This window comes from Bombus vosnesenskii, unplaced genomic scaffold (genome assembly GCF_011952255.1).
Source record: "Bombus vosnesenskii isolate JDL3184/JDL3185 unplaced genomic scaffold, Bvos_JDL3184-5_v1.1 scf7180000013295, whole genome shotgun sequence".
Taxonomy (NCBI): Eukaryota; Metazoa; Arthropoda; class Insecta; order Hymenoptera; family Apidae; genus Bombus; species Bombus vosnesenskii.
Window position 1 is genome coordinate 4,656,829 of NW_022882946.1, and position 26,153 is coordinate 4,682,981.

The window sequence follows — 26,153 nt, forward strand, 5'->3', positions numbered from 1 at the left end:
AAAAAAGACAGATGAAATACACGTGTTGGTAGTACAGATGTTTTTATTGTCTTATTTGCTTCGAGTATGCAGGTAATCAGTAACGATTGTGACATAACGAAAAAAACATAAAGATCATTGCTGAGGATAATAAGTCGCTACTAATATCATGAAGATACAATAATACGTATCTTGTATGATTATTGTCTTCAATAGGAGTCCCCGATATAATGAGTGTAAAGAATTTTAATAAGGAGTTTAATCTTTAAAGGATCTAAACACTGAATTCCCCGAATAGGTAGGAATTCTTCGATCGCAAATCTGTCAATGTTTTCGAACGTTTGCGAACACCTAGTTCAGACAGAGGCTCGTGGACGATTAAATTCTTTTATCGTTAGTTACTGTGAGTACAAATGTTGGGTGAGGCAGATCCACCGTATGCACAGGGATCCCTAAGAGGACTAAAATCTTTAGATAAAGCTGCAATAGCGATAAATAGTTATAAATAACGATTTTTCAAATATCCTGTATTCCTTGTTATTAGATCCATGGTACCTCGCGCAGTAGCCAAACATAACATAATATTCTATTCTTGATTATCTGTATGTTGAGAAGAATTGTTTATTTGAACAATCGTACTTACTAAAAAAATATTTCATATTTGGCATCTTTTGTCATTGAACGTATATTTGTTAAAGTATATGTACTCTTGATACTGTAAATACGCGCAATGTCGAGAATTTAAACGAAATAGAATGTTGATACTGAGTATATTTGTTATTCTTCGATCGTTAACATATTGATTTAAATAACCAGCGATTTTATAACGTGTACATTATGTAAAATAGGTAATAACGCGCTTCATGATATACTCGGTTGATTTGTACTCACGTTGATACTTCACTACCTGTAATACTTTTTGTAAATACCTTTCTCGAAAGTTTACGTAACAGTCTCGCTTGGAAAGTATAAGTAAATGTAATTTCATACAGCATCTAGTTACATAGTTAGCGATCATTTCTTTCCCTGTTACTTGCACGGTTCGACAATCTTACTCGTTTCTTTCGCCTGACAACGTCTCTGAACCATTGGTTTCCCGATTCATACGATGACCTCGTGTCTCACTTTCCAGGCAAGCAGTCGTAAAACATATAACTGAAATATTAGTAAGCAATTGCTTAGCCGTGTACAGAAAAACATGAAGACAGGTATACAATTTGTAACGTAATGACATAATAAAAGATTCGGTCCTTGATGTTAGGTAAATATAACGTAGTCCACGTGTTACCGTAATTCTCGTTTCTCACGTGCCTGCTGCCAATGTTAACTAGTCTCTCCAAAAGCATTCTATGATCGTTCTATGCTACTTCGTATAAGAACCCCGTTTCCGCTATTATATCAGCAATAAGTGGCATTTTACATAAGTCCCATGACCATATGACGTTGCTCGTGTCGAGGATTTGCATCTGCGGGGAAATTACACGTAATACCGGCGTACATATGATACCTGTTGCACTTCAACGACACGTGTTACATAACCAACGATATGTCGTAGTTGATTGCGTAATTATACGTTTTTCTTATACGTCAGTATGACGCGTCATAGCGTTACGTTCGAAGAGTAATTAATCCCTTACTATGAAGTGACGCGAATCGCGTTTATTATATGTCCACTGATCGAATTTCTGTTATCATGCATTGATGTCAATAACTTTTGCACGAAAATTCTATATACGGAACAACCAACGGTATAGTAAGTATTTAATAACTCGATAAAGAAATTTGGTAACTCGAAGACGGGAGGAGATGATTTTAATTTATTTCGTTTATAATGTAAAACGAACGACACAGCAGGTGGCTCGAGGTGTTCACCTTTCTTAACCCTTTCGCTACGTATGTCGCCTATAGGCGGCATCCGCGTGACGACCTGTGTGGACGGGTGTCGTCTATAGGCGACGTCCGCGCGATGGCCTGTGTGGACGGGTGTCGTCTATAGGCGACGTCCGCGCGATGGCCTGTGTGCACGAGCGTCGCCTATACACGACGTCCGCGGGATACCACTCAACCATGAGCCCCGCGCAACGTATGAACGTTTTTCGTCGCAGTGCTCCGTTCAGTACCGCTATTCCGGCGGCACGGTGGCCCGTACAGCGGTTTCACTGCCGAAAGGGTTAATTATCAAGCAACACGACGTTTATTACTAATCAAAAATATTAATTTATGTAAAATTTTACAATTTTTTACGATTAAAGAACCAAAGAGGCCACACTGTATGACTCTTATTTGAACAGAAAGAAGATTTTATTTCTGTTGGCTTTTGCCACGTAATTGTAAAAGATAGAGCATCGGAATCAGCATGTACCAGTATAGATGTGCTTTACGTAAATTATTGTAAAATCTATTTTTAAAACACCGCGGTTTTTAACTTGTACCCCACGTCCGAGTCGATATCACGCGTATATTGTAAAATTACATGCCAACTCGAATCTGAGACTGTGAGCGTGTTATGAACCAATAAGCCTATTAATGTTGTCTCTGTGGTCGTTAACGACATCGTTTATGATACGTAAATAAGGAAGTATTTTTCATTTCTCCGGTTATTTTTTTTTTTAACTATGTATTTAATGGTTCATTCTAGATAAACTGATCGATGGTCTATACTTCTTCAAAAAACGACGTAAACAATGTGTCGGCGAAGTACAAAGCGCTTTATCGATCATCCAGTCGTCTCAGATTTTTATTACTCGATTTCCTATATACGGAGTGATGGCAGAAATAGAAACGAGATAAATCTCTACTAAAATAAAATACGATATCCTAACTAAAATAACTACAAAATGAAAGAATAACAGGTATACGAATGTTGAAACGATCAATCTCTTAAAATTATTCACTAAGTAAAAAGAAAAAATAAGTTGTTAAAGTGAAATGACTTAAGACGTTACATTAGAATACGTAACCCCTGTGTGTGCTTTCTTTACGTAATATTACGTAGTGTTAATGGCTAAATCTCTAGATAAACGGTAATCGTTCGGTGATCCGGAAAAATCGGCTGCCCGAACGGAGTCTGTGTCTGTCAATTAGTTCGGAAAATTGGATTTTCTTCGTTTGAACGGAGTCGATATTAAAGCCGATATAGCACGACGAACGATAGGCATGACGTGGCGAACGTATCTCATAACGCGCATACGCGCCAACTATATTTCTGTTGTGTAACAACCGGTAAGAGTTGATCAGGAAGAACAATTAGAAAGTGTACACGGTGGTGTTCTGGCGCATAAGCTTGCTTATGCGACCGTCGGTGCTGTTGCATAAATATCGGTACGCAGGGCCTACTTTCTCGCATTTTATACGTATTCCTGTGTTCGAGCTGACCACCTCTTTTCAATCCTGCACCTGGTAAAGAAGGTCCCTCCTTTCCTCTTTCACTGCACGATCTATCTTTCTCCTACTCTTTCGCTTAGCTCGCCAGAATCTCGCGGCACGCGTACTTCGGGGAAGTTCCAAACGAACAGTGTCGCTTCAAATAACAGGCTTCGCTCGTTCTTTCCATTACCAGAGCTCGTAGCGTCATTTTCTGTATTTATTTCCTCGGTCTCAGATCAGTCGGTCACTATGCGATTGTCAGTCGGTCGGCTCATCGATTACCAATCGGTCGTCTCGTTTAGTTTCTAATTACCTCTCGCGTGGTCGAAGTTCAGCTACATAAACTCTTCGTTTTTAAGTTCGTCGCATTACACATTCAGTTTCGCGTTTCATGCGTATTAGAAGTGTTTTCTCATTCGCGTCTAGACGATGATAAACTGCTATATTTCGAAGGTGTTGACGTCGTGGCAGCGTGAACCATTCCGCGAGTGTGTTTACCATAAAAGATATGTATATCTGGAAGAAAAATATTTTGCTGTTTCTTTAACTGTTCTTACGGTCACTGTGCTTAATTGAATGGAATTTCTAAACTACGTAGAATTTCATATTCTATGTCGTGTTCAGTGTATTTAATTGAACGAAATTTTGCAATCGTATAAAATTTGAAATCTTTGTACGCCAAACAGAATAATCGTAAAATTGAGATATAGTAAAATGACTGAATTATTCTAAAATAGATGGAGAATAGATTATAATAAATAGATGACGATCAGATCTTTTACTTTATTAGACAGTTTTTTTACTTTACAGTACTTTATAAGACAGATACTGAAATCACGAGTCGTATAATCGTTGTGCTATTCGGGTCACTTAAATACAGCTATTTCAGTAATCGCGCGTGTTAAAAAATATATCCGGCCGAGAGGCAAATTCGTTAATTGTGCCTGGAGAAAAGGAGAACGAGAAAATGGAGTACGAGGTGAACGATGAAGATTATTTTACACGAGTGAGTTTTGCATTCCACTTCGTTGATTATGTATTTCTCTTATGTATGCTTCTTCACTTTGTTGACAATACTTTCACAACTTGAAATCATTAAAACCACCGATAAGGAATTAAAAGTCGGTGAGATATGTTAATGACGTTAGTCTATTCTTGAACATGAAGTTGCACGCCATTTATTATGCAAAGCTGCGATCATACAATCTCTTCAGTCAAGCAATACCTAAAACGTTAAATAACTTTTATATATAACGTTGAAGCGTTTTTATTTTCTTATCTCGATGATGTGCAGCAATTTTTTCAAAAACGAGGTAACCGCATAATTTACCGTTAAAAACCTGCATACCTCTAATTAACGCAATTATATCCTAGAATTTTGATATATTTTTCATCGCAAATCACGTAACGTCGCACAATCGTTGACAATAATTTTTATAAAAAATATAGGACAAAATCTCGTGATCGAGTGACGAGGAATTTTTGGAACGTATTTGAAATAAAGAAACATATGTTCTTAAGATATACCGAGTAGGTTAAAGTATATATCTATTTTATTCGTGAAATATCGAGACAACAGTTTTAAAACGGTAGGAATATTTTAGTTATTGAAATGGAACAAGTTTTTGTAATGGCGAAGATTTCATATAAAGACTTGTGTATTATAACAGGATGACCTGCGGCTACATTTAAGAATTTCTCTGCAATTACACACGCGTTTCTCAGCGTTACTTTTCCTGGTTGTTATGAAGGAAAATTAGTACCTTCGAATAATTGCACTTATTTACTTTCGCATAGATAACGAAAGAAGGATATTAAAGTGAAATACCCATTATGCTGAAAGAAAAATAGGATACTTTTGACAATTCTGTACCGCGACGTTCATCGTTCGTGGTAGTCTAGAAACAGAAGAAAAAAAAATAGAAGAATATTTTGATCTCTTTACATTACGTTTCAATTTTCTTCAACAAAATATTCATCATACGCAATAGCTGTGAGTATTTAGATCTGCGAGTAACTATACGCACCCGAAAGGACAATTTGCGGATCTCCTATCAAAAATTATTTTGATAAAATTGATTTTCCAACTTTCATTCAACGACAAATCAAGATACAGATCATTTTCTACGATAACGATTCTATCATTTCTACAATGACGAACAAAATTTGATAAGGATCGTTTTCCTTCTAAACTTGTCGGTTGTCGTCCGTGGAACTTAAAAAATTCAAACTAATTTGCTGCTTACTAAAAGGAACATTGAAAAATACAATGAAAAGCGAGGATGAAAGGTTACAAAGAAGTTGAAAATTTTAAAAGAGTTTGTCGTTCGGCGGCTTTTTCGTCGGCGGTTATTTTCGTTCTTTGGATTTACATAATTTTTGAAAGTCCAGTATATCTGTTAACGTTGAATGTGATCCTGGAATAGAACTTCTCGTCCGTGTTTTCAGGGGCGTGTATTTGCATTGAGGCAATCGTGCGTCCTCAGCGTTCGTTGCATGAAGAAAAATAAACTCTCCTGATCCGCGCCATACCGCGCCATACCGCGCCATACCGCGCCATACCGCACTCTTCAGCTTCCTCCGTTCCTTCGAACACGCCTTTTGTTTTTACTATTTCTGAATAAACCGGGTATACACGCGATACATGTTTATTTATGACGGATCTCTCGATCGGCAAGAGCAAAATATATTATTCGCAGTTTCCAGCCACGTTTGCTAATTGTCATGCTGACTAGTCGAAGCAGCTGTTCCGAGGCCAACGCACTTGAAAAACAGCGACACTCCGACAATTGGTTTTATATACGAGGCTCTACTATTCTAGTCACTAAAGTCTGGTGTATTAATAGAGTCGAGCTAAAATGATTCATGCGAACTATTTCCTATCGAATCTTAGATCCGCTGAACTTGGAAACATTCGATAATTGTACAAATATCGAGACCCAAGTGTCGCGATTATGGAGATACAGAGAACGGTTCTGTTTCTCGGAACTGTGATCTTAAACGCGCCGAACGTAGAAAAGGACGACGCGAGTGAAAGAGAAAGAGGGACTGAGAGTCGAAGCGTTCGGCAAACTACTTAAAAACTGGCCGAGAATATTAACTGAAAAAGCAAAATTTTGTATTTTCGATTTGTGATCAACGAAACGTTTATCAACGCGTTTGTTACGTTTTTCTGATTGAAACGACATCAAACACGATATACTTTGGAGCATATTTCCTCGCTTAATTAATGGCAAATAAATACGTATCGATAAATAAGTATAATTCAAATTATATCGTGTTTGGTGTCATTTTAATCAGAAAATACTCACGAATGCGTTAGTAAATGCTTCGATTAAAAAAAGTCAAAAATAAAAAAGTTTTACTTTCGAATTAGTACCTAGATACGATGTTCCAACGATATCTGAAATTGGATCATGTTACGCTACTTGATCACGGCGGGTTCTCGAGCTTTCCGGTGCGTCAGGAAGAAGCCCTCCACCTGCAATGGAGATACGACGACCGTGCAGTTAGGCAGAGAATCCTTTTTTGCAATTATTCGAATGTTTCCATATATGCGTAGTAATATGCAAGGAAGTAAGAAAAGTTGAAAGAAGTAAGGCGAACCATTAGCTTCTTACTACAAAAGAATTTTAAAAAGGAATGAGAATAATGAGAATATTCTTTAAGTGAATCCTTATTAGTATAAGAAAACATAAAGATATTTAACCCTTTGAGTGCTGAATACTTCCGGCGGAAGCTATCCGCGTAGATGGCACGCGCCTAGCTGTTGCGATCGTTGAGGACGGAATACTTTTTTAAATAAAAATTAATGATTTATATACAGCACTACTATAATATTTCTCTGCACTGCGAGTATTCCGGTGACCTACCAGAAACTCCGAATCATTTTTGCTATGAGCTACCAGGTACTGCGAGACCATTTACAATCGTATTTAAAATGTCGCCCCGGCGACGACAGCGGAGCTGTTACTTCCACTTACAATGTCGCCACGGCGGCGACAATAGAGTGCACAGGAATATTATTCGTTATTTAAAGCAATATAGTTTAATATATGTATAAGAGCTAAAAGTTTCTTTCGTTTTATATTGTTTCATCGAATTATATACGATCCATTTTGTTCTATTAAGATAAAGAGCACGATATTCGACAGTTTAGGTTTCATGTTTGTAAAAGAAAAACAATCGTGGGACAATCTAATAGATACATAAGATAAGATACATCGTTAAAGCGATATTATATAATCATAATTCTCGCAGTGTAATAAGAATTACGACTCCCCGCGAACTATACAGAAGATAAACGGACTTTCATTTCTTTGTTTATCGCCGTTGTTAAGAAATGCACATGTATCGTCTCGTGTATTAATGAAAGAGTTCATCCATAGCACTCAAAGCGTTAAAAACTAAATTTGTGTCAAGGCTAGAGATAATACAAATAGGTTTAATAGCTTTCCAATAGTACAGGATTGTGGAAAATCCACTCGAAGAAAAATAGAAAACTCAATTTTAAAGATAATTAAGAGACGAATATTATAAACTGAAAAAAAAAAGATAATTACCACAACGTGCATCGTGTAAACATATAAATGCACATCAGGAAAGTTAATTAACGCTGAAAATTTGTAAAATTGATCGTTAATGTGAGCACGATATCGACGATTATACGGGCAAAATCAATGCTGATTTGAAGCGCAGAGTTACGAGAAAGTGTATGGTTTCATCTCTGGTTACAGGCAATTTTATCCATAGATCGCGTTTCCATCGTTCTGTATAGATGGATTTCTAGAATGTCTTATTATTCGCCAGAAACAAAAACTGCATTTCGTGCTCCATTATGATCGAAATACAGGGTCGGATGATATCTTTAAATTAAAAATTCGAATTTTTCGAATTTCAATGGAATAAAACTAACAACGGGAAAATATTTTTAAGAAATAACATAATGAAATAATACAAAATGACGGACTATTTTGCGTGATACGCGTTGTAATCAATATTGATGTTTAATTTTTATCATGGTCAACAAATTATAATATACTAATGTATGCGTATACGTGTATTGTAATAATCCAGTGTATATCGAGGTTGAATGAAAACGCTGTGTAAACTAATTTCATTTTGTAGCCGGCAATAAAAAATTAATAATAATAATATACAGGGTGGTTGGTAACTGGTGGTACAAGCGGATAGGGGGGTGATTCTACGCGAAAAAAGAAGTCGAAAATATAGAATACAAATTTTTCGTTCGAGGCTTTGTTTTCGAGAAAATCGACTTTGAATTTTCGCTCGGTACGCGTGCACTTTGTCGCGTCTCGTTATAACGGATCTCACTGTAGATCGTTGTCTCGATGGAAAAAAATAAAAAAAAAAAGGTTTATTCTATATTTTCGACTTCTTTTTTCGCGTAAAATCATCCCCTTTCCGCTTGTACCACCAGTTACCAACCACCCTGTATATATACATTATATATGTATATCATGTTATACACGTTATAAGTAAATTAAGATGCACATTCGCGTACTTAGATCATCTTGAAGTAAGTATTTAACTTGAAGTTAGATTGCAGGAAGGTGTTAGACGTTACGAAATATTTGTCTCCGGAGTCAGTGATATTTGCTTATTTAAGGCGCCGACATTAACTTTTCTTTGTGTTATGTTACGTATACGCTATCGACATATTTTATAATTATTCTGAAATTGACGTAATTTTCCCTGAGGCAAAACGACAAAGTGCAGTGGATAAAGAAACAATGAAACTTGGCATAGTTTCCTTTTTTTTCATTTTGAAGCTAGAATTATACAATTGCTGTAATCTCTTCATAATCGCGGAGTGTACAACGAATTCTTTATGCATATGAAAATGTTTCCACGTCAGAATTTCAAATGATAAGATTAGAAACGAGTTATTCAAATTATTAAAATTTATATGTTACGACATAGAAATTTCTAGGTTCCTTGGATATTGTACGGTTATTGTACTTCGGTCAGCTGATTAAATTGTCGATGTCCTTTTCTTTAATATCTGTTACATCTTATGAATTACATACCGTGAATATAAATTTTCGCGAAACGAACATTTTTGGAAAAGATTTCTTCCGATAATTTGTCAAAGTACCCGATGTTTAGCAGAAACTTGAATTTTAAGACCAACATTCGAAACGACGCAGCGTAAAGGAGAAATTTGATTTTCTTAATTATTTTCAAATTCGCCATTCAAATGCACAAGAGATTACATATACATATTTGTTCCAGGTCGCTTCTATTTAAGAGAATTTTATTCCTTGTTCCAAGTTTAATAGCAAGAAGTATCATTCACCGTACTGTCACAGAATTTCAGAGTTTTTATTTTATAGTAGGCTACACGAGATAGTCACGTGTATATTTCAACCGACATGCGAATACGAAATGTGTTCAAGGACAGTATGTACAATATCGAAGGGAAAAAAATTGTACTCAGTGAACCTCAAATAGTCGAGATTGCAATCTGAAACGGAAGAGAATAATATATGAATTCCGTGACAGATACACGTTACAAGTTACCTGTTCGCATTTCTTACTGAATATTCGTGAAGCAACGTCTCAAGATAACGTCTCATAAAATAGTTTTATTCAGTTTCTTACTTTGCAGTCACGAAATGCCAGTTATAATTCACGCCAAAAGTGTTGCGATACATTTTAATGAATGTAAGATCTCGTACTTTGAACGTAGAAAGATTTGAATAAAGCGTTTCTAGTTATTAATTAAGAATTTAATCATTCTTTGTCGCAGAATATATAATATATATATTCTGAACGTTTCTGAACTATTCTAATATATAATATTCCGAATGTTTCTAACAATTTATTATTTTTATTATTAGGGAAACTTAGTTGTGTTCACGTGTGATAGACTTGAAAATAAGGAAGAAGCAAAATGAAAGAGTACGGGAGATAGAAAGGGTAGAAAAGAAGTTGGGACGAGAAAGGAAAGCTTGAAACTTTGCACGTATTATATAATATTGCAATATTATTAGTTTGAACTTTTTAAAAATGATCTTCTATCGTCACTATCATTGCCACTGTTTTGTAACATTGTTCGATCTGTCGATTAAGATCGCAAGATCTCTATCAAGTATTCTGCCTATTAACTCAAACACAAAAGAGTAATCGGTTTACTTTTGGCCTAAAAATATATACGACATTTGCATCGCTTTTCGCGAAAATCGAAAAAATTTCACGTCCTTGCTAAGCCGGTAGTATCGTCCGGTTATAGAAACTGATTCACTGTAGTTTCTTCTTGGACTTGTTGCGCCTACGAAGACATCATCGATAGTTTCTATTTTCTTAACAAATAGACGTATACCGTTCGTCCTATATCCAAGAGAATGTGAAATAAACAGAATAGCCATAAAATCTACAATAGCAGTTATAAAATGAATTTATCGTGCAAGCGTTAAAAATATGATGATTAACGATAGGGTAAAGTGAAATGTCCTTCGCTTTAAACGCTGAAAACGTGTCGGAAACGTGACTTGCTTAAAATATTTAACAGAATACAGGCGGTTATTAACGTGATAATTGAATATATACAAGAAATGCGAAGAAAATGCAATTTAGTCAAACTAACAAAGTAAATAGGTTTCACGTCGCGTGTGTGAGAAACAGAGAAAGGTTCGATAATAATCTGGTGAAAACCGGTAAAACTAACTGACTAGCTATTATCTTTTGTTAATGGTTAATACACTGTGTCAATAATTAGAGCGATAAGATACTTCGGTAGACAAATGCGGCCTAATAAGTAGGCACAATAGCAATTCTATAACGTTAATAATTTAACAGCGTTATTATATATTATATATATTATATTTTAACAGATTATACATAACACAAATTGTGTATGGTTATTGTTATTATTATTGTATTATTTATTACACGGTAAATTCAATAATCGAAATATTCAATTTTATATAAATTCAATATAAAGTGTAAATAATACAAAAAAATTGTATTTCGTTCAATCGTAAAAATTAGCTACGAGTAGGAGAATAATTTTTTTTTTTGGTCGCTAGAAGGCAATAATTTTTACATTCGACGACAAAACTTTATTTTCCTTTGATATACAGGGTGGTTGGTAACTGGTGGTACAAGTGGATTTTACGCAAAAAATAAATCGAAAATATAGAATAAACCTTTTTTTTTTTATTTTTTTCCATCGAGACAACGATCTACAGTGAGATCCGTTATAACGAGACGCGACAAAGTGCACGCGTACCGAGCGAAAATTCAAAGTCGATTTTCTCGAAAACAAAGCCTCGAACGAAAAATTGTTATTCTATATTTTCGACTTCTTTTTTCACGTAGAATCACCTCCTTTCCGCTTGTACCACCAGTTACCAACCACCCTGTATATTTATACGAATACAACGTGGATGCGTATGATTGATGATAAAATCGATGGTAAAATTTATATTTTACGTATTGGGAATGTAGGTTTTAAGCGAGAATCGAAAAATCAAAGTAGGTAATGCATGTATCATAGAGCCGGAACTTGGTGCAAGATCGGAGAAGAAGATACTTAATATAATAATAATATAACGATATAATACATTTACATATACATTTAAAACACAACATATTTTACATCATATCTTCATTTTATAATGATTCGCAACGCCGTAATTTGATGTAGTGATTTATATACATGTCCGACAAAGTGTTACAGTCCGATATCTTTCGTTTCACCCAGATCGATTCGTTTCTTCCTCGTGAATTATTGTCTGCAACACTTGCTCGCGTCCATAAAATATATCTAAAACGGTTGTTTCACTCGACGTTAATGACTTAATGGTATGTCTGTAGTAAAGAGGTCAATCATATAGTTCACCGTTAAGCCAAGTTCGGTCTTTACGACGAGAATCGTTTCGTTGCGTTTCGTTCTCGTTGCCTAGATTTCTTGCCGGTGCAAGACCCAAAAAGCAGCGGGCGGGCCCACGAAAAAGAATATCGGTCAATGGTATAACGGAATCTGCTGTCTGTTTTACGTTGCGATCCGTGTGCGCGTGCGTGCACACGCGTAATTCTAAAGAAAGAGAGTTACCATAGAGAAACCAAGGTGGAGAAAGGTGTATGCACGAGGCATAGAAAAACAGCTGCAGAAACAGGCAACCGAGCAAAAGAAGAGAAGACAAAGTAATAAACGATGAGACGGGGAAACGTCAGAGTAAAGTAAGCCTGTTCGTCTCGCGCTCCCTTTTCCCTTCTCTCAGCCTCTTTTCAGTATACAACAGTTTGTCCATTCACCGTTCGCGGACGTGGGCCCGGTGTCATCGATTATTCGTTTAACGGGATCTACACGTACCCACGGTGGTGGTGAACGATGATTTCTCCGGAGACCAACTGCTACTTAAGGATTTTCGGCTTCGGTCAGTCGAAGTGTACGTTGTTTCGAGCGAGCATCGAAAGTCACCGATGACAATTTGGTTTTGCGTATTGACGCAGTTTTTTCGTTCTTCGGTAAATTTACCCGGCCACGTGACGCAAGAATTCTGTCACCTCGCGGTATCTTTAAAACTCGGTCTCGTTAAGACCTCGCAGCCATCACGTGGTCCGAGTATACAGGCGCTTTTCACCGCTGTGTACACAATGTATAAAAGTTTACTTCGCGAACAATACACCGAACGCGCGCCGACAATTATTTAATATTTACCTGTTTTTCCTTCAACTTTCTGCGTCAAATTGCAAAACGTACGTACGTGGCAATACGAGAAACGGCGACAGCTCGCGGTATTGTGAACGACGAAACTCAACGAAAACAAGTAAAAACTGAAATTTATATTCTCGAAATTTGCATTCTGTTGTCGAAAACACGATTAATATTTGATAATTCGCTACGTGTTTCTACTAATTATTGTGCCAAGAGGAAACGGAAATTTGCGGCTGTGTTTACGAAGAAAATTTTCCGTATTCGCGTACAGATCATCTGGTACAAATATTATCGACCTATAGTTCAGGGACGCGAGAGATACTCTAAGCCCCGACATCCCCACGTGTCGTCTGTACGAATGTTTCACCGACCTTATATCTCACTACGAGTTTACATATTATACAAAAATCTTGGTCCGCGAATAACCGCCGAAAATTGGTAATTGTAACACTCGAGATAGTCTTGTAAAGTGAAACACTTAAAAAAACGTTTCGTTGACAAGGGAATTGAGAATAAAAGTAGGAGGAAATTGTATAAATTTAAATAAATATTAAATAAATTAACGTGAACCGAGGTTTAACGGCTGGACTGTGCGAGAATCAGTAATCATAAGAAGATGATGACGACAGAAAAATAAAGAATCGCAAGAGAGAATAGCGAAGCTTTGAAAAGAGAGAGATCTCTGTAGGAGTGTGCTATACTGTGATTATATAAAGACAAGAGCCTGGCGAATTTTACATATTTATTATTCGTCGAACGAAGGATCCGTCGCTGGTGAGCGTGGATCGCGGTAATTCGTCCAAGTTCAGTTGTCAGCTCAAAATTCACGTCTAGTTGGCATATTATTCCAGTAGCACGAGAGTCGTTGTCGATTCTGTCAACAAACGTACGGTTGATTCGTCTAAGGACAAAGTTTCTATCAAACGGTTCAACACGGGGTCCTTACTGTCGAACGTAAGTCAGTGAAAATATGAAACGCGTATTTCCAGAACTGTGCCTTCGTGGTAGCGAACAAAGTTAGGCCAAATTTTCTATTTGATCGTAACTTAACGACGCTGCTTTCAGTTTAGCAACTCCGGTGACTCTGTGCTTGTTCTCAGTCATGAAGTGCATAACTCATTTTCTCCTAAGTCATCGAAGCAATTTTCATTGTACGCTCACTACCAATACCGTTAATAAGTGGAATACGTCAATTATCTTTTTCATATACGTTTTAAGAAAAGCTACACGGCGAGGGAAATATCGTTGATGCGCGTTAATTTTCTCTCCTCCAACGTGGATATTACTTTTCAGATTTATTTTAGTTTAATTAGTTAGTTAGTTTAGTTAGTAACTAGTTTAATAATAAACGATTACGAAGCATTTCATTAAATTCGCTTTCTAAATTTTGAGAAATTGTGATTTGAAAATAACGGATAAAGGTACAGCAGCGATTAGCGAAACAATGAAGTTTGAAGAGAATTATAGCAATTATTCGAAAACGTTATATTTTCAAAATTCAACCTGATACAACAATACGTACGATTTTCATTCGTCGTTATCGATTCTTTGTTCCTTGAAATATTCGCAGTATCCATTGCCGTGGTATTTCCATAGAATTACATGTTTCAGCGCAAATATCAATTGTGGAGCTGATTCGATAAGAGAGATTAAGCATAGCCCAATTAATAATACGACACGATAGTCGATCTTCTTTAAACAAATTGTTCGACGTATCTAAAAACGTCGCTAATTACGTGTACTCCTCAGTTATCATTCGGATAGATCGGAACTATATAATTTTATATCTCAGAAACAAAAACAACGGCGGACAATTTTGTTCAATTTGTCCACTCTTGACACGAAACCATTGATATCTTTAAAAACGAAACGCATAATTTATCTGTTACAGGAATTACTGGAACATCGAGAGAAAGATGAGGTAGTGAAGTTGGTCAGTACAACAAGCCATGGTACGACACCGTTAGTTATCGCCTGCCGAAATGGACATTATGACGTGGCTGAATACCTTATTGAAAAATGTGGAGCGAATGTCAATCAACCTGGTTTAGGTAAAATCGTGACTGCGCTATAAAACTGTCTTTGTCAAATTTTTCATATATGTCAGCATATTTCAAATTACAATCGCTTAAGCTGATCGATTGTGGCGAAATCGAGGACATACATAAATGTGCTTCCGTAAGCCTATAAATCTTCAACCTAATGTTTCACCTTCACCATTGTAGTATTCCAAATGGCGTGAAATGATTGGATGACAGAATTGTCTGAAGTAGTTTCTATCGTAATATTCGAAATGAGTTGCGAAAATAGTAGTACAAGTTCGTCGGTAAAGTTATATATATATATGTATTATAACCTGTTAGGTTACATATCCTTCAAAACTTGAATTTTAAATGTAACTGATGTCGGTAATTCTGAAATTTTGATAAATAAAAACATTAGAACATTCTAAAAATAGTATATACGGCATATTTTTTGTAATTTACATGTCTTAACATTTAGCCAACCGCGCTCGGATAAGCCAACCTATCCGCTGTTCACCGCGCATTTTTCCAAGTATCAAAGACTAATATTCATTACTTAAAAAACAAAGAAGCGTAACAATTATTTAAGTGATTAATTATATTTTGCGGTAATGATTTTATTTGACGATTTCACATATTGTTTATAGAAAACATCAAATTGAAAGTATATATTAAAAGTATAAAAAAATATAGGTATAATTAAAAACGTTAAAGCTGGCTAAAGATAAGTAACACGAATTGAACGTGAAATTAAAAATTCATAATGCATTTTAATATTTTTTTACAATGTGGTATCGTTCGATTATAATTTTATTTAGTCATAGCTGGTAGTGTAACTTTTTCATTAATTTTAACATCTCTAAATTGGTTTACTTTGTTATATACTGTACTTTATAAAAGCAGAAAAAATGGCGCAATTAATTGGGAATAATTCCAGGTAAACAATAACTGATAATAACAACAACAAAAAAAAGGAAAACGCGTTGCTAAAGTCAAGAAGAAAGATCTCCCCATTCGGTCACGCATTCGGTTCTTCACAAAGGGGAGATCTCTCTATTCGATTGGCTAAGTGTTAAAATTCGATAATTATCGAACGAATTCGATCGTAACTACGAACTGATATCAGATCTATTTCTAATTCGAATAATTTATCTGTTGATCGTAACTCATGTTAAAACTCATCCTTGATATTTTTCTTATGTAATAATATTAGTTGAGATATTGTTCGATTAATATAATTTGTAATATTTCGTTTATTTCAACAGTGATGTTCGATGGAGAAATAATCGAGCGCGCGCCACCTTTGTGGTGTGCTGCAGCTGCCGGTCACTTGGTTTTAGTTAAGTTACTAGTGAAAAATGGCGCCCGGGTAAATGCCACCACTAAAACACTTTCCACTCCTCTACGAGCAGCTTGTTTCGACGGCCACTTCGATATTGTTAGATTTTTGGTGGATCACGGTGCAGGTATGAATCACTCAAATATCTCTTAAAAACAGCCGGAACGTTTCCATCTTCTAACAGTCATGTACTGTTTTCTAAAGTTGTAAACAAAAGCGTGCATTGATGTAGTCACCGTAGAACTTCCGATTAGTATAGAAACTTTCTGTATTATGATAAATGTCGTGAAGTAATAATGCTTTATTTTTTTTATTAAAAAAAATGCAATTAACGATGAATACGCTGTTTGATTACAGATATTGAGATGGCAAACCGTCATGGTCATACAAGTCTGATGATCGCCTGTTACAAAAGTCATCTTAAAATCGTCAAGTTCCTACTTACCCTGAAAGCGAACGTTAACCGAAAATCCATAAAGGGTAACACAGCACTTCACGATTGTGCTGAGAGCGGATCTCTAGAAGTCGTGAAGGTACTCCTCAAGCATGGTGCCCGAATGGACGTGGACTCCTACGGGATGTCACCACTCCTTACGGCAGCAGTAACAGGTTAAAGCAGAATGTTCCACGCACAACCCCGAAGGTTTCCTTAAGACGATTACAATTAATGTTTAACTGAGTGTTTTATTAAGTGAACGAGGAAACTCTCTAGTAGGAAGTGAATTATCACAAAGTCTTTATGATTTTACAGGTCATAAGCACATTGTCGAATACTTTATCAGTATACCGAATTTGGTGAATCGCAAGGAACGCATAGACGCACTGGAATTACTGGGCGCTACATATGTGGATAAAAAGAGAGACATGATGGGAGCACTTGAATGCTGGAAAGAAGCAATGAACGAAAGGTATGTACAATTTTGTAGAAACAAATGAATTTCAGCAATACACGCCCAGAAATTTATACACACTTCGAATGGTTATAAATTTAGCGTATTTATTAAGGTATAAGTAAGATTAAAACTCCGAATCAAAGAAGACAGATATCGAAATTTTTTAATTATCACAAATGTTCTCAAATTGATGACCTTTGAACGATCCAGGCACTGCTGACAAAGTAGAGCAATGGAATCGCAAACAAAACGAATCATTTGGTTCGGTATTTCGATACATAGTCTTTTAATAGCTGATCTCAATTCATAAACTATTGCCGCTTTTGTATCATAAACTTTCTCTTTGATGAATCCCCATAAAAAAAAGTCCATCGAGGTCTGGGAATCGCTGGAAGTATTCAACATTATCTCTATTTCAATCTATCGGTTCGGCAAATATTCATGAAGGCAGACCTTCACGATGGTGGTGGGGAGGTACACCACCTTGTTGGAAATAAAAGTCCTCTTCACCCCTAAATATCTCACGAATGCATGGTATAACAATTTATAATCATTCAAAGTGTATATACATCTTTTTGGGGCATCCTTTATGTACAATACATGTGTGTACGTATAATTTCTACATTTTATAATATTCATAGATTATTGAAATATTTGTCAATGTTGTACTTCAGATATCGAAGTGATCCGGTGATACTGAAACCAGGACCATCACCACTTGTAGCTGCTTACGATTTTGCACGGGAAATTACCGATCCTGATGCACTAGATGGATTATTAAACGATCCGGATGAAATGCGAATGCAAGCACTTGTAATTAGAGAACGAATATTAGGACCAGCTCATCCTGACACCAGTTATTATATTCGCTACAGAGGAGCTGTATACGCGGATGGTGGAATGTTCAGTCGTTGTATAGAACTTTGGAACTATGCTTTAGATATGCAGCAAAGCATGCTGGAACCACTCGATCCAATGACCCAGAGTTCACTTTTTAGTTTTTCCGAACTCTTTACTTTTATAATAGGTAGACAAATAAATACAGGACGTAGAGTACCACAGATTCAGAAAGAAGAACTTCTTAGAGTGTTCAAGAAAGCTGTACGTTTCAAAAATATACTGGATATTCGTTATTTGTTTGCAAATGGCAATATACAATCTATATTATTGCAGGTTATGGAAGTGAAATTAGGAAAACAAATGTTGGACAAAGGATCAGCTCGTGGACGTGAAATTGACTACTTAAACAGAGTTCTCATCACCACTTTACACCTAGCAAGTTTATTGACTCACGAAATGCCAGAAGAAGACACTGCGGAATATTCTGCACTGCATCAAGCGCTTTATGAATTAGTTCGAGTAAATCCCAAAGACAGTAACGTAAGTTAATACGAAGGAATTTATTTACCGATTAAAAATATATTAATTTTTTGAGAGATTAATTTCTTTTTCTTTTTTGTGTAGGATCGGACTGTGTTGCATTTAGTTTTTAGCGAAAGAAATACTATATTCGGAGCTGGTCCTAGATCTCCGTCATTTAGGTTTCCTTCTCCTCATTTAATAAAGGCTCTTCTAAAAGTTGGCGCTGACGTCTCAGCAAAAGATGCAACCGGAAGTACGGTATTACACCTTGCTGCTATGTTCCATCCGCCAAGCGATCTTGTTAATATTCTTCTTGATGCTGGTGCACATATTGATGCTGTTAATAAAATGGGTAGCACATTCGAATCATTGATATGGAGTAACAAGGTGTATGAGACTTTAATACGGAATAAACACCAATATAATTCGATATATCCCATGAAATACACCAAACTCACCTGTCTAGCAGCGAGAGTAGTAAGGAAAGCATACAATATTGAGTCTGTCCCAAAACATCTTCAAGCTTTTGTTCAAATGCACTAGTGATACTAGTGCAGTGGAAACGATAGGCTATTGCTTAGAATGCTACAAGAGATATTTATACGTTATCTAAAGAATAAGATAAATCAACGATAAAGTTTTATATCTTTTTCGAAAGTGTAAAATTAATATTAAGATACTTTTTCGAATAAGCAAGTATGAAACATAGAAAGGAATGCTATTATTATACATATAATACCATGATGTGGCATACGTAAAATATGCTGTCAGTAATTTTTAGTTATAAATCTGGTTTTTAGAGAATTAAATATCAGTGAGTCAGTAACCTCTGCGACTCCAGTATCGTTCAATGCTAGTAAAGAGTTAAGAACAATTCAAATAGTTACGAATTTCAAATTAGTCTTAAATTATGTTCTTCATTTCGTCCAATAAAAGAAAAATTCTTAATATTGATGTTGATCAATACAAAACACTTAAGATTACTGACATGGGTTATGATAGCTCATAAATATCGGTTAATATGATTTTATTATCGTATACGCTGACAGCTTTTTCCCTTATACATAAACCCCATTACAAGCCATAATATACAAATTACATTGATAACATTTAGTTATAACTCATATGTTAAATTGAAAAATTGTGTAATCATAGGAATTACTTTCATTTTCATTGTTACGTAAAAAATAAAAACAGAAGTAAAATTATGTAATATACTTTTTTATATAGCATGGAATATCTAAAATATAAATCACTTATACGTTTTTATATATTAAAAATAGGGAAAAATAAAATTATACGTTAAAAATTCTACGACATAACATTTTTATTATACATATAAACATGTTTTTTGAATTTATTACTTAAAAGAATTTGCCAATTAGAAGATTTAAGAAGTTACGTATATATTATGTTAATCTATAATATTTAAGCTTACCTTTATTTAAAATGTGATAAACATACATATACATTATAAGTATTATACAAAACTATATATACTTAAGAATTATATATCCGAGGTGTTTTAGTAAGGTGCTTTTTTTGAAAATAAACAAATGCACTTGACACTAAATAGCACAACTATAACAATTTTCTCACAGTAATGCATATAGAGTTTATAATACCATTGAGATCTTGATGTGACTTGAGTTTTGTACTTTTTGAACACATTTTTGTTTCAGTGATTATATTCACACACTTTATTTTTACACAAACACTGTGATTCTCTACAAAAAAAGTATCTTACATTCAGTCACCCAATTTAACTGTTTTATAATGTGAAGACTGGAAATACAGGTGTGATTAATAATATATCGAGATGTTCATTTATTTCTATTTAATAAGATACCAATGGATTTTCATCCTACAAAACTTACCGCTTAATAACTTTTCGCTCGGACGAGATAGCTTCCCTGGAAGAACAACACATTCATAAAAATCTGTTATACAAATTGTAGAACTTACCCAATTTTCCTGCAAGATGATAGCCGCAATTTAAAAGTGATTAATTACTCAAGATATATTTAAATCCTCTATATTAAAAAATTTTATTTTTAGACACTTTTATTCAAACAATTTCGATAATGAGCGCTTAAACGATATCAAAGAGAAGATGTCGTTATCCCTATTCTTTTATGTTCGTCGAAACACATAATATCCTTCCTCCAAAATATCTCGTGGAATAATAAAACACAACCGATCAATCACTTACGATGGAAATAATACAACAAACCATAGCACACGATCTCATGCGTTATAAAATAAGACCCTATCTGACATCAATGACATTATAAGAAAAAAAGACCACATCCTTCAAATGTTAAGAAACAAATTTGGCAACCACACAGCGGAGATCGACGATGGTTATTAAAAAATTCCATACGCATAGTGATTTGAACACGCATTAAATATTTCATTGGCGATTGCGGCAAAGACCAGAGCATAAAATATTTACAACCACTTACCATAGAAGTTACAGTCATAATAAGTAATTGTGCTTCTTACGTTACATAAATTCACTTGGAATATAGAAATTTTGCAGTTCTAAACTAGTTCTCGATAAATATGGAGGATACAATAAAATCTCTCTAGATGCTACAATAAAATAAGAATCAACCACAGTGTTAGAAACGAAATACTATATTACCGTCCACAGTTTTAATTTTCCCAAAACCTGTTAATCCACTATTTCAAACAATAGCATAAATTTTTAACAATCTTCGAAAGAAGAGTACCACATGTAACTTGATAATTCGAATATCACATTAACAATGCATTCCAGTAGCCATTAATGAAGGAACAAATATTTGATAAATTTCAAGCAAATTATTCCTTCTTGAAATATATATTCATCATAGAGGAATAGAAAACCACAATCACCTGAAAAATATCTCACCTGCGATGTAAACAAATATTCATGCCTCACAGATAGTGAAGTTTATAAATCTCAAAAGTAAGCAGGGAGTACTAATATCTACAGTTATACATTTTTTAAGCAGAAATTTCTGCTTAAGTGCAATACATTTGAAAAAACTCGTTCTAGGTAAATGTATTGCACATGTAAAAGTAGCGGAAACAATATCCTCTATGCCAATGCATATACACAGCTTAAACCTGCTTAAAGTATAAAGAATCACAACAACACAGAAATAAAACACAACGACCAGCATATTTTTTTGTAGTCAAAACGGATTTGGATTTTATTCAATCACTGTCATGATGTTGTGGTTATACAAGAGTGTTATACAATGCGCAGAATGTTCCTCGAGATCTACATAGCGAGAGGAAATATGTTTACCAAAGAATATGTATATAAAATTAGCTGTGAAAAGCCTCTATTTGCACTTTGTAAAAACCGACAGATATTAAAAATTATTGGTTTTTTACACAAATATTTTGTATTTTTTGGTAAACATATGATTGATGCACAATATGTAAGACAAATTCTGCCAAATTTTGGGTATAAAGTCATCCAATGTTCGTTCGCTGAAGTCTCGAAACGAGCGAATTGGAAGGGACCTTCCTAATGACAACTAAAATTTTGTATGCTCCGCTACACTTGAATCTCCAAATTACTAAAACGATATGACGCGACGAATAAAAGATCAGATCGCAGAACTATAATGAAAACAATACAGTCCCCTGTTGAGCCATGATGTATCACTATGTATTAGATACAAGAATAGAGTGCGACCGATACCACAAACAAATCGACACACGTCCACGATGTGTGTAGGATTGTGCATGAAAGTATCTATCATACATGGATAAACTTTAACTTGTAAAATCCGTAACAACTATATCGCTTTAATATTTATGCTTGAAAGATTAATCTGTCCCTGATCGATAAACCACTCCGCGAATGACCAAAGCGTCATGTTCAACCGGAATGTGGGGAAATCGATTGATCTCTCGTGAGAACTAAGAAATAAACTTACAAGCTACATTTGATAATTACTGTAAATATCATAAACCTATATACTGAAAAACCTACAGATTACGTAGAACATTATGAACCTAAATCTAACAACTAAACTATATGTCGATCACTCAAAAAGATCGATTTAGGAGTGAACAATTAGTAGACTTCCACTGTAAAAAGGAACGATAATCTGGTAAAAGAATTTCGAATGAAATAGTTGTAGCAAGGAAGGGTGATCATCGGCAGCCAATGAGTGTTTCAACGTTGAAGTAGGCATAAAACAACTGTTGATCTTCCAACGACAGATACTTCTCACCCACTGTCCTAAGTTCTGCCACACTACTAGGATGAATTTCAAGTATTGTCACCAGGAGCGGAACAATCCTGCAGACGACATACGAACACCCAGTCTCCTCTCGCTGCATCAATAAATTATTGTTAAGCATCAAATTCTGCAGAGGTTCTCTATTAATGTTACCTTGAGTGTATTCCCCAGATTTTAGTAGAGACGAACATCAATCGTCCTACCATCGATACGTGACCGATTCATCATAGCTATATATAAAAATTATTAAGAAAAATCTTTAAAATGATACATGCCCTTCAAAATGCATATTCTCTTAAATAGACAAAACTGATTTATACTATTAGCATATTTTTTAAAAGGATACACACAGCGCGTTCAGCATCCCATTCAGATGCGAATCGTACCATGCCCATGTCAGTTCCCCGCATTTCAGCAAATTTCACCTCTCCGACATCTTGAAATTTGTCTCTCAACATTTGCCATGTTGTGTTTGGTGGGAGCTGTTACAATTATCTTTATGTTTACAAATATACATACATGTATTAGTTATTGTGTACAAATTAAGAAAAGTACATACATTTCCTATAAGAATAGTGTCTGACATCGGCCGAGAACCATTAGTATTCTGTCTGTTCCCACCTCCTCCTTGACCTTGATTTCCAGCAAAGCCACCACCTCCACCAGGAACACGATCGTTGTCCCCTCTGTTGAATCCACCGTCAAAATCTCTGCCACCACCGAAGTTAGAACCACCAAAAGCATTGTTTCCACCAAAGCCTACATCATTGTCCATTTTAGATAAGCCTCGCGGCGCAAATGAATTGTTGCCTTGTCCACCAGCTAAAGAGGCTTGTAAATTAGACAAACCTCCAACTCCTCCGCCGAAATTATTTAAGTTAGAAGCCAACTCATTTGTTAACGACGAATTCAGCAAAGAACTGGTGGTCAGGTTAGCGCTTAGACCTCCAGCAAGACTTGCTTGAAGAGCTGCAGCATTTGAATTTGTCAATGCAGATGCTATAGGTATATAAATATATCATTGTCAGATTCTCTATCTATCCTATTTTATATATTACATTTATAGTAAGACTCACCTAACTGTGCCGGCACAACATTGTTTAAACCAGCTCCAAAAGCACCAGCAGCCAACACAGGAGCAGAAATAGGATTCACAACAGGTGGATTATTTGCTTGTACATTAGGAATGTTTCTAGCTACATCCATTAATCTATTACCACCAGCTCCAAGACCCATTCCAATTCCCTTTAACCCTATTTTGGAATTGATATCAATTTTCATTTTTATATGTTTATATAACAAAATAAAATATTTCTTAGGAAATAAGAAGGTACCTTCTGGTAATTTTGGTGGCATGTCTGGTTCATTTGCTCTGTCAAGTCTCACAGTCATACGTCTATCATAAAGTTGCTGATTATGAAGCATTGATATAGCTTGTACAGATTCTACTGGATGGTCATATTCTACCACTCCAAATCCTCGAGATTTTCCATCTTTATCTTTTCCTAATTCAACATGTAGTACTTTACCAGCTAATTTAAACACTTCTAATAATTTCTTTTCATCCACTTTGTAGTCAAGCTAAATATGCAAAGTAATAACTTAATAAACTTTCACATACTTAATTTGTCAATATTATACAAACTGTATCACAAGATATACTTACATTTGCTACGAATACTCTAGTAACTAAAGGTCCATTAATACCTAAAGATTCTAAAAACTGAGTACTTAGACCATAGGTATTCCCAAATTTGCTATCTCCACCACCACCACCACCGCCACCACCGCCGCCGCCACCGCCTCCACCACCACCACCTCCACCAGCAGGAACATTCATATTTTGACGCCCACCACCTTGTGGCCTTGGCGGATCCCTAAATCTATCATCACGAACTCTTTCATTGTTACGAGCTGTTGCTAATCGGCCATATTTGTCCCGTTCAACATCAAAGTCCTAAAATACATAAATATTAAATATGTCCTTAACACTGATTGCATGGTACCCATCCAAGTTGTAAGGAAGTTGAAAAAATAACAATATACTAACTACCTCTTTGACGACCAGCTTTCTCCCTTTAATATCATACCGATGCATTTTTTCTACAGCAATTTTTACCGAGTCTGAATCTTCAAATTCAACAATACCACAACCTCTTGGTTTGTCATTCTCGTCAGTAAAAAGTTCGACATGAGCAACTTTACCAACTTCTGTTCTGAATAAATCTTTAAGATCTTGCCAGCGAAAATCATAGGGAATGTTTGATACATAGATTCGTCGATCTGAAGCTTTTCGACCGCGATCGTTTCGTTCCCTACTACGATCACGGCTTGTAGAATTTATGCGATTTTGTCGTTCCGCTCTCCTGTTACGATCACGTTCTCTACTTCGATCTCTCTCCTCGTTATTCTGTACTTGACCCCTAATATTTAACAAGATTATATAGAACTAACGTGTAAGAGAAAACACGTTTTACTGTTGCTTATTAATATATGTACCTACAACTTTTATTATGTTTTTCAATATATAATTTGTATAAATTTTAACTAAATTGAGTGATTCAATAAATACTTGCTAAAAAAAATGTATACTGCTGATATGTTGAAAATGTACTAGCGTCGGTTTGTGTTAATTGTACATGATTCTCCACGCCGACAAAGAATAGACAATGAATTATTATAAATATCAATTTTATACTTACTCCTCTTGCTTAATCATTGTCAACGCTTTTTGCACTGAATAAACTAAATTATTTAAAGAACATATAAATAGTTTATTCGTTAAAAAGAGTAAAAGATACCGAATAAGCAAACATACGCGACGGTGAAGCGTCCTATAAAATGGCCGTCCGAGGAAATGCTAAACCATACCGGAAACTACTGTATTCAAAATAAGTTCTTATTTAAAAAAATACGAATAAAACTATAAAAATCATTTGATTATAATATTTCTATGATATTACGTTGCTACCCTTCTACGTTGCAAGTATAAATTATATTTCATATTTAGAAAACATTACACGATTGTGATTATTAAACATTTGAAAATAACTGATTGAGAAGTTTCAAACTCGAGCTATTGTCTTCGGAAAAATTAAAACTCGATTGTGTAGCCAATCAAAATTCACGTATCAATATTCATATTTAAATTAAATAAATTTTTTTTTAATGTTACAAGAATGTTTATTATTTCATATTCTTATTTCGATAGTTTATTGTTTGAAAAATGATAAAAAAAAGTTTGAAAAGACAATCTCA

General features: G+C 35.2%; 2 protein-coding genes across 7 annotated transcripts in view; one reads left to right on the plus strand and one right to left on the minus strand.

Moving 5' to 3' along the window:
- Nucleotides 1-19,842, plus strand: part of LOC117233250 (protein fem-1 homolog CG6966) — a 39,601-nt gene extending 19,759 nt beyond the window's left edge. Inside the window, exons 1-8 of one of the 2 annotated variants that reach the window (XM_033493379.1) lie at nt 4,179-4,351; nt 14,922-15,081; nt 16,320-16,520; nt 16,751-17,002; nt 17,145-17,301; nt 17,961-18,387; nt 18,460-18,666; nt 18,751-19,842. In XM_033493379.1, coding sequence (XP_033349270.1) covers nt 4,313-4,351; nt 14,922-15,081; nt 16,320-16,520; nt 16,751-17,002; nt 17,145-17,301; nt 17,961-18,387; nt 18,460-18,666; nt 18,751-19,191 — 1,884 coding nt within the window. In that variant the 5' untranslated portion in view covers nt 4,179-4,312 and the 3' untranslated portion in view covers nt 19,192-19,842. Of the gene's footprint in view, nt 1-4,178; nt 4,352-14,921; nt 15,082-16,319; nt 16,521-16,750; nt 17,003-17,144; nt 17,302-17,960; nt 18,388-18,459; nt 18,667-18,750 lie in introns of those variants that run through there. The other variant, XM_033493378.1, reaches the window with a different exon arrangement.
- Nucleotides 19,843-21,272: 1,430 nt separating this feature from the next.
- Nucleotides 21,273-25,761, minus strand: LOC117233206 (heterogeneous nuclear ribonucleoprotein M). Of its 5 annotated transcripts, none has more exons than XM_033493281.1 (10): nt 25,714-25,761; nt 25,598-25,640; nt 24,946-25,318; nt 24,562-24,852; nt 24,230-24,476; nt 23,972-24,148; nt 23,455-23,894; nt 23,242-23,377; nt 23,049-23,125; nt 21,273-22,989 (listed from the first exon to the last, which is right to left on the minus strand). In XM_033493281.1, exons 2-9 carry the CDS (start codon nt 25,612-25,614, stop codon nt 23,070-23,072), a joined length of 1,737 nt encoding a protein of 578 aa, XP_033349172.1. In that variant the 5' UTR covers nt 25,615-25,640; nt 25,714-25,761; the 3' UTR covers nt 21,273-22,989; nt 23,049-23,069. The 5 variants fall into 5 exon arrangements, with proteins under 5 accessions (XP_033349172.1, XP_033349177.1, XP_033349176.1 ...); XM_033493286.1 differs by having other exon boundaries at nt 23,455-23,654; nt 23,745-23,864; nt 25,598-25,761; XM_033493285.1 differs by having other exon boundaries at nt 23,455-23,654; nt 23,745-23,894; nt 25,598-25,760.
- Between the last annotated feature and the right edge of the window lie 392 nt (nt 25,762-26,153).

Bases quoted from the DNA above. Each gene is read 5' to 3' on its own strand.
- LOC117233206 (XM_033493281.1), bottom strand. The intron at 24,477-24,561 runs GTAAGTATATCT...TTGCATATTTAG, and splicing joins CTAGAGTATTCGTAGCAAAT to CTTGACTACAAAGTGGATGA. The intron at 24,149-24,229 runs GTACCTTCTTAT...ATTCCAAAATAG, and splicing joins GCCACCAAAATTACCAGAAG to GGTTAAAGGGAATTGGAATG.